Genomic DNA, 9,785 nt, shown 5'->3' with positions numbered 1-9,785 from the left:
TATATTATATATACATACTGTATGTACACAATTAAGCTGAAAGCACTAATTTTATCAATAGTTTTTAATTATCTACGTTTTCTTAATGATGAAAATAGATTGTACAAAGTTTTTTGTTTTTTTTATTCTTTGCTTGTGCATGTTGTTGCCAGAACAGACGAAAACTTTATGGATGGTACACCAATACTCAAAGTCTCGCAACTGTCGCTGTTCATCCCGGTGTAAAAACAGAAAAGGCATTTCTGCAGTCGTTTGTTGCCCATCATGATGCACAAATTAAACGTTTGTAATAGTGGCTTTGCTTTCATTTGTACCCCTGACATTGAACACATCCTGATCTCTTGGTAATCAATGATCTGAAGTTTGGATGTATTCAGGTGCTCAGAGGAGGCTGTGGACTTTGCTTGGATGACATTCAATCTGTAAAAGACTGGAATAGTAAAGAAAGAAAAAGGTTTTATGTAAACAAATGTTATTTCAAACCATGAGCTGATTACCATGCTTTAATGAAAATCTTTTATTTTTTTTTAATTACTGGAAACAATTCAAACAAACTAACAAAATATAACCTGGTCATTTTTCTACAAAAACAAAGTTTTATGTATACAGTATGAAACCAGCCTAAAATTGCAAGCATCAATTACATTTTCCCACATGGACATACAGTATATACATGATACAGTATACACACTCATGAAATACTGTAAGTACAGTCTGCAAGCTGTTTATTTAAGCACTGGAATGTGTCCATTTTATTCCTGTGAGAGCACCTTGACAAAGGCTTGAAGTCTTAGGAGGGACAAGAGAAATCATCCAAATCCAACACAAATATGATTAAAAAAACAAAAAAAACAATCCTGTAAGTACAGCAGAAAAATGTCGTCACTGTGTAGACGGCGTCTTCTTCACAGTTGGGGCAGCTTGTCGACAGGTGTGTCGAATTTGAAGTCTGGAGGGAAGAGTTCTGCGGCGCGCGGGTAGATGAGTCGGTATGACTGTCTGATCGTAACATCTGCAACACCGGCAATATCTCCGATTTCTGTGGAAGCATCAGAGACATCAACTCATTCAACCCTTCAAGTGTATACAATCTGAAACCTGCTGCATTTTCAAAACTGGGGGGGAATTTTCTGTAGCTAAGTTGAAATAAAATACGATAACGTTCTACTTTTTTTGATCCATTCAGGAAAACTTTCAGCTAAAAAGCTCTACATCTGGAGCTAGAGGGATCCCACTGAAGATAAAATCTCTCAAAATACGATGCATTGCTGTTGTTCCACAAGCAGTGGTTTATGGGTATTCAAACCAATAAAGCAGACAATTATTTAACACTAATTTTACCCGAGGGACCTTTGTAATGCAGGACAGCTCTATATAGTGTTGTTTAAAGGCACAATCTGTGACCCAAATGTAAGCAAAAGAAGAGTAGCTGCACCATCACAATTCAAAACACAGGAATTGGGCCTCCTATTACCCATAAATTGATTGACAGGTCTTTAAAACCAGAGAACAACTAAACCCTTTTATCAATGTTTTTTTAAGGCTGTTTAACGTTTGTTTTAGTTAACTCTGTTAATACAGGAGTGAAACAGGCCGGCTGAGTAACACAAAATGTTTCATCTACAAGCCAAACTGTCCAGTAGAGCTTTTCATGGGTCCACTTGGTTCCTGGTAACTGAGACCTCGTCCAAATTATATTCAATTTAATCAGGTCCAGGCAGTGTCCCGGGTCTGTGTGTCTAAAACCTGGCTAGAGGTTTTTCTCTCTGCCAGTATATGTGAATATATAATATCATTTAAATGGCAAAATAAGCTACAAAGGGCTGTTAAAACTCAACCCAACATTTGGCTGTCATCAGTATTATTACAGCAGTATCATCACTCACCTTTCTGGGTCTTCTTCTCAGCAGAGGCCTGAGAGGCCATGTAGATGGCTGCTGCAGCCACAGAGATGGGGCTCCTGCCGGGCACCAGGTCGAGTTCCACGGCCTTCCTGGCGATGAAGGTGGCTGCCATCTGCACTTGCTTGGGCAAGCCCAGGTTTGAGCAGAAGCGGGACATGAAGTCTCCGGTGGTGATGAGGTCCACGCTGGTCTCCAGCGCCTTTAGGATCAGTTTGAAGCACCTGCCAATCTCCTTCTTGGAGATCCGAGAGACAGCGCAGATCTCTGCGAAGGGATGGAGAGGGGATCGGGGGAAGAAACTCTTTTAGACGGAGGGAAGTGAAAGATATGCATCTCTTTTCTTGCTCTACAGTTACGTCCACAGTCAAATTGGAGAAGAGAAAGTGCACCGATCGTGCATCCTTTACTTCTATAAATAGGATGTTTTCTCCTTTGAAACCGCAGGGACTGGAATCTAATTGCCGTTAGTTAATGGTGGCAAATTACACACAACAGACTAAATCCCATTGAGGAACACTTGAGGGATTTTGTGTAAGGAAAAGGTGAGAACAACTTTCAAAGAATATACAGTCAATGTATCACCGTCATATATCCATAATGTCTGTCTGAACTGTCTGACAAAGAAGACTTTTGTGCTGAACTGTTTTTATATGTTGGTCAGACAATACAGCACAAGTGAATTGAGAAAATACACATTTTCATCATTGATATTTTATTCTTACAACACCAACACCTCTAATGTCCTATCCACTAAGGGTTAAATATGAATTTTGAACAAATTATTTTTTTTAAATATTTTAAATTTAACATGAGAAATAAAAAAATCACGATGGTGAATACTTTTTTTAGCCACCGTACATAAATTTAAAGAGGGACATTTCTTAAATAAATAAAAAAAACGTCGAGATTTTTATCTGTTAAAGGTTTTTTGTCAACTAAGGAAAGAGCAGTCGTAACGTAAATAATATGGCAGATAGCAGAAGAAAGTAAAACGGTTTATTCTGACCTTTAAATGTTCTTGGTACACCTTCTTGTCTGCAGGCGATGTAGAGACAGGCCGAAGCGATGGCATCATTGGCTCGCCCCTTCAGGCTCTTCTGTTCGTAAACCTGCTTGAATAAGTTGTTTGTTCTGTCCTGCAGAGCAGAAACATGATTTACAGCAAACAAATGATGTGTATTGTCCTAGTAAAGGTCCTAACCATTACATGTTATGTTTTTAATAAAGATCTTATATTGTTTCTCTTCACAAACCTTTTTTAACTTAACTTGTTTAACTAAAACAAGACGACAGCCCGAGTCATGACGTTTGAGGAACATCAGCCTGCACCTGTCCCTTTCACCTCACGTTTTTAATAAATTAACATTTCATTTACATCATGTACAATATCTCCCCAAGAGAGCTAATGTCTCAAGTTAATGGAACACGACCGCTTTTACAGGAGACCCACATACGGCCCTTTCCTACGAGACAGCTGACTCCAGTCAATCTGTGGTTATCAACTTCAGCAGAGACTCCAGCCTGCAGCATAGTTTCCACACACTTCAACGATGAACCAGAGAATTACCTCATGAAGTTATGTTTCAGTTTCTTTTCTCTTGTTCCCTTGCTCTCTCGCTTTTATCCACACGTGCCTTGTTTTCATTTCTCTCTGCTCTCTCGCTACCACTTAAAGCTGAGTTTCCCTTCTTAACAGAGATGTTTGGTCACTTAATGGCGGTAGTGTCTGAACCAAACCAGGTGGAGAGGAGGGTCTGTGTGTGTGTTTAGTGTGATGTGACATGGCTCTTTACAGTGGCTCAGCTTTATTTGGCTCTCTGGTTAGCTACAAATGTTTTAGGATAATCTTTCCAAAAGCACATTACAGAATTCATATTTCTAACTTACTATGATGTTCCTTGGCAGGTTGATGCGATCTGCCATGGTGCTGATTTCTTTAAAGGCGTTGAGCATGGCCCGGTCAGAGCTGCTCATGGTCCGCCGGTTCTGGTACTTGGAGTTACCGAATTCATCAAAACTAGCCGCGCCTGTTCCCTGTGGAAACCAGAGGATGTTTACCAGTAAAATTCACTGTAATTGAATTTCAAGAGACACCAAAATAACTGGAACTAAGGATGTGGTTTACTGAGATTGCAGGTGCAGCAGATGTTACTAAACACTGCTGGACTCAGTATAGAAATCTGTATCAGATAATATCAATATAAATGCTGCAAGTAATTGTTTAAATATCTTTTAACATCTTTCCAATTATTTGAACTGCAAGTACCAACATCTTGGAACAACTGTCATTTTTAACACAATGTAACAATAATGAGGGTCATTTTTAACAGTGGGCACAACCGTCTCTCACCTTGCTGATCATGGTGGTTAGGTCGCCTCCATTGAGCAGTGGGTTCTGGGCGTCTCCCACTCTGGATGGATCTTTGAGGGCTTTCTCATTGGAAAACGTCCTCCACTCTGAGCCTACGTCGATTACACGGTCACCTGAAGAGAAGTGGTTTGGACATTTAAAGTAAATAAGACATACAAGAAATTAAACCTGGAAGATCAAGTTCTTAAACGTTCATAGAGACTGGTGGTAAGTTTTTTAGGCCAAGCATCAATACAAGAACCAACAAAATCTTCACTCTGGATTAATACTAATTCATTATTATATTTTCTTAATACATTAGGCCCTTGAGTTTTGGTTTTAATACTTTTTCAGACTGAACTAGATACCCCAGAGTTAGACCAAATTCAACTGTCAGCCTTTCAATCTTTTGTATTGATACCTACACCTGTTGCTTTCTTGATTGATAGAAAGGAGATAGACGGAGCGAAATGTAACAACAAACACTGGAGAGTCAATTTCAGAAATCATGGTAGTTGATCAACGTGACAGATTTTGTTACAAGTTCTGTGAATGACCTGCACATAAAAACAGTGAGTGCACAAAAAAGAATTGCATTTGCTGTGTTCTTCTGTGTGGCTGTATTACATCCCTCTGGAATAATTAACCAGAAGATGGTGCCATATTCAGCATGATTCCCACAGGAAAATATCGCATCCGAGTCTCAAATACTGTAAATATTGTGCTGTCTGTCTTCAGCTCGTTTAAGTTTTTCTACTGTACTGTATTCTCAGTATTGGGGCTCTGAATCTAGCTCAATCATTCCCCTTCCATCTTTTCTTTCTCATTTTCTTATCACTGTGTGTTCTGAGACAGAAATACGTAATAAAATATGATCCAAACAAATGTTCAGTTATTTCACTGCATCAAATCTGAGATGTACGAAGGATAAAAGGTGCGACAAAGGAGGGGGATATTGTCTGAGCAGGGCCATTATTTTCTTCCAGTTATCATGACTGTCTGTTCTCGGTACCGTGTAGCAGGGTCGAGGATTAGATTTCTGATATAATCCTGTTAGGCCTTTTTTTTTTACCATCCATCAGTCTTGCTAATATCTAGAGGTAAAGTGACATTCATCTCCTCAGAGGCCAGCTAAAGCTATGGGAGCAGGAACAGAGGGCACTTCAGCTTGCATCAGAGAGTGGCTGGCGTCTCTCGTCTCCCATCTGACCTGGTCTGTGCTCAGGGGGCTCGTTAGAGGAGAACTCGGTGTTCTCTACAGCTTTGTCTTACAGACTGCATCACATGTTAACAGGAGTTTTGTTTCATACACTCTGGGCCTTTTGTGCCTGTGTGTGATTTTTTAGATGTAGGTTTTATGTGCTTAAAACACCACAACAATTATATTTGCCTCTATTGTGTTGGGGTGGTAAAACGTCTCGGCAACAGAGATGTCAACACCTCACCAAAAACAGTATCTCCGTGACAAAATGTAAAAATATGTTTTTGTGATGGGGCTGAATACGACATCGTAATATCCAGAGGCATTAGAGAGTAATAATTAGTATGTGCCTAGCTTTTTCAGATTCTAGCTTTGCATTTTGGAAACTGTGGCCTTGTTTAGTCTCAACTCAGCTGATATTCATGTGCAGAATAATTTTAAATACGGTGTCCTTAAAACCAAACTAACAGGTTCAGGAAGCGGAGTGGTGAGAAACCTTAGTGAGTACTGATGAGTTTAATTATCTGACTAGAGTTCAACTGAGTGAAGTAGAGATAAAGACACAAGCACAGGAAAGCAAAATGGAAAGGAAGGATGTGTTCAAACACGGAAAGCTCTACAATTTAAAAGCAAAATTGGATGTGTTTGTAGTGTACATACTGACCTACTACAAGGCCGCACTCAGGGCAAATCATGTCCCCTGCTCTGTAGTCCTCCACCAGTATGGCATCAGGGTGGTTGGGACACTGAACTCTGGGAAGGGCCAGGGCATCTCCGCTACAGAAGCAGAACAACAGTTAAGTGATCAAACAGCTCAAAAAGGCAAGAAAAAGACGAGAAAAAGGAAAATAAAGACAAACGTGGGGTTGGGTAGAGAGTGTGACCTGTAAAACATCACTCATAAGAGGAAACAGATGAAAAACAAATAGAAACACAGCTTCCATTTCCATTTCTATATTCAAATATATAATGTAAACTAGTCCAGATGAATTTTACATCTTCTCCTTACTTTTCCCCTTTTGTTGCTGAGAAGAAGTACACAAGTGAATATTCTTCCACAACACATCTTCCTAACTTATTGACATCTTAGTGACTGCTTTAAGTTATAATGGGTGTATTGATCAGACTGATGGGCCAAGAAGGCCGAGAGTACAAAACTGGCTGAAGCTGGCTTGGGCAGTGTCAAAATGTGAATCCAGACATAAAAAGAAAACGATACCTAAGATCAATATGGGTCATTGTCAAATGAATCCACTATTAACTTTGTCAACAGCACAAAGGCAACATCAAGCAATCTGAAGGCAAAGTTTAACAAGCATCAGTGTCTTGACTAGGACTGTAATTAACAATTATAGTCAATGAAATATCAAGAATAATAGTGAAAACAATGCTCATCACAGTTTCTGAGACTCCGGCCAAAAACCTCAAAATATTAAATCTACGAGTCTTCACGTTAAATGAGTTGGATTCAGACCATATTTGTGATTTTGGTCTAAAAGTAACAAACAATTAATCAATCAAAACAGCTGGTGATCAGACATTGTTCTGCATTTTCACTTTCCACTCTCTCCTTCACATTTACATACCGACAAGACAAACCTTTCCCCAAGCTGACAGCGGTTACAACTGAACACCAGATGTGAGGCAAGACAAGCAAACACTCATAATTGGTTCACGTTCCGAACTTCAACGAAGCTTCAGTTGACTAATGTTGCGTAAGGGCTACACGTAGACCAGCTGCACACTAGACATTTACATGTGTTTACAAATGACAGGAACGTCAATCCAGTGCTGCTCAAAGACCGCTGGTGTCACTGAGACTGAGTTATTATGTTAGCATAAGTTTCAGCTTCATACTACACTAACTGTATCGTGGTGTTAAACGAAAAAAGCTAAATTAGAGGTAAAACAAGTCTACGATGCGAAGCGACGTTAACATGATAATCAACGGAAGCTACTGAGCGCCAGCACAACGGTGTGAGGATGTAGCGGCGATACAGATAGTGACTTCTGGCAACATCTAACCAGCTAGCTAGCTAGCTAGCTATCGCACACCTAACGGAACGAATAAGGGCGTGATATTTTGGACTGGCACTAGCGTCTCTCACCATGTATAGCTCGACGACTTTTACAAAATTACACTGAGAGTTACCCATGAAAAAAGAAGAGGTATTATATTTGGTCAAAGTTGATACGCACCGGCTTGTTGACGCCATGTCACTCCGTACTCTGTCTGTGTGTCAAAGAAACAATTGTATGCTGCACCTCTATTTATAACTTTTTTCTGATCACGTGTCTGTTAAAGTACGGCGAGTCATTAGGCACAAACCACTCCAAATATCCTCCCGTTTCCATAACAGTTTTTGTTGTTGTTGAAAAAGCAGGATGTTAAATCAATTCTAACACAACAATTATGCTGTCTATGATGATGGTCTATACCATAGGTATAACATGTGGTGAGGTTCAAGCATATTAATATGAATTCATGTTGAGGTTTTTTCTATGCAATGTGCCTTCAAATCCTGGAGATCAGTCTACACCCAAGACTCAAAAGATGAACAATTAAAGAAACAGTACTATAACAATTTACATACAATACCGGTGAGATGACATATAGTACCACGCATACATACAATACCAACAAAAATATCAGTTGTTACGTTTTATTGAATAGGTCTGTAATTTCTTAGTAATTCCTACTAATACAGGCAAGTTGAGAATTTTCTAAAAGGAAAAGCATTTAAACACAACTGAAGAGTCATTCATTATCCATTTATTATTTGAAACTTAACTCTGAATATGTTTTGAAATTTATGTTAGATACATTTCGTTTTTATTCATATTACGCTGATCTGTTGTATACATACTGAAACTCGCTGGGTTACCCTAGCAACTTATTGGAATTGATTAACAAGAGGTGAACCAACAGAACACTGTTTTTATTTTCCCTATAATTAGTACTAAATTACATTGTTATTTCCAGGAGACTTCCTTAGAAATTATTTGGAAATGACGGACCTGTGAAACAAAGCGTTAATCGCCGATCAAACCAGGCTGGTGATAGAAGTATAACATTGCAGAACCTAGAAGTACAAACTTTATGTTTCACCAGAATGTGAGATTAGTCACAGTCACTGTTGTAGCCCCACATGGAACCACAAACCCTTTATTGGCTAACCAATAAAAACAAGATAAATGTAACCAGTTAACAACAATGGATCTAAACTGTACCAATTTATCCTAAGAAGCCTACTGTTGAAAATGGCCTGTGATATCGCTGTCTGACTGTACCAGCCTGTGACTGCTCTGCTCCTCTGCATCATACTTGCCAGGCCCGTGAAGGAAACCACACAGTGCCACAAAGACTCATTGATTTGGTCAGGTTTTGTGGTAACAGTGTGAAACCCACTTGTTATAGTATGTGTGGCAACATATATTTATTTCTATAACCTTTACAAATGTCTTACAAAACTAGAATTAACTATGAATAATTCTTCTTATATTATTATAATAATTAACACATTATCTTTACCTCAAAAGTATAAGTCAAGAATGTCAGTGTGCTTCAAGACAACAGCAGGTGGAGCTAAATAAAGAGAGGTTTGGAAAATGCTCAAGTTGTCCTGGCTCAGCAGTGATACCCATTGTTCCAGGGTGACGATTACAGTGATTCGTTTTCATGGACAGATCATTCGGCACTGATCTCTCACTCAGTGGTCAAACGTATTAAAATTCTCACCTTTGAGATCACATAAAAAGTGCCCCTGAGAAGCATTGACTCTGCTGGAATGACTGCACCTGTGGAAACTGAACTTGCATAAATAGTTATAAGTACGACAGATATTACAGGTACACCAGACAAATTGAGAACAGCGAATACTCAGTCTGTCTCTTCGTCTTTGTCTCAAACACACATGCAAATACACACCTGGTACTGACTATGTCAATGCCTCAGGAGCTGTTTATTCATTATTTCCCAACTGTACCATCATATCACACCACATCATCATTCTTCATTACTCTTACTGTATGTTAAGTAATAACAAAAGGATCAAGACATGAGCAAATAGGCTGTGTGCAGACACTTGAAGCAGTGTATGTAATTTGACACACACACGCATTCTTGTCTAACTATACCCAAGAACCTTTATTGACTACATTCACAAACCCCTAATGCTCCCCGTCACATGCCCAGCACTTACCCTAAACTAATCCTGAATTTTCTACCCCACTATGTGAGATAACTCTGAGCTTATAGTGTTTACAGGAAATTAATTACCATAGAAACAGTTTTGTTTGGGTTTGTTGTTGGTTTGTGGCTTTGGCCAAA

At 39.1% G+C, this 9,785-nt stretch overlaps 1 protein-coding gene across 1 annotated transcript; it reads right to left on the bottom strand.

Annotated features, from left to right (window-relative positions):
• Nucleotides 1-17: 17 nt before the first annotated feature.
• On the bottom strand, nt 18-7,677 carry gtf2b (general transcription factor IIB). The gene is made up of 7 exons (XM_070919138.1): nt 7,655-7,677; nt 6,120-6,232; nt 4,255-4,388; nt 3,792-3,938; nt 2,911-3,040; nt 1,887-2,168; nt 18-1,039 (listed from the first exon to the last, which is right to left on the bottom strand). The coding sequence occupies exons 1-7, from the start codon at nt 7,669-7,671 to the stop codon at nt 906-908; spliced, it is 957 nt and encodes a 318-aa protein (XP_070775239.1). The 5' UTR covers nt 7,672-7,677; the 3' UTR covers nt 18-905.
• Between the last annotated feature and the right edge of the window lie 2,108 nt (nt 7,678-9,785).

This window comes from Enoplosus armatus, chromosome 14, assembly GCF_043641665.1.
Source record: "Enoplosus armatus isolate fEnoArm2 chromosome 14, fEnoArm2.hap1, whole genome shotgun sequence".
Taxonomy (NCBI): domain Eukaryota; kingdom Metazoa; phylum Chordata; class Actinopteri; order Centrarchiformes; family Enoplosidae; genus Enoplosus; species Enoplosus armatus.
The sequence above is the reverse complement of the archived record's forward strand: the minus strand, read 5'-3'. Positions and strand labels throughout refer to the sequence as shown.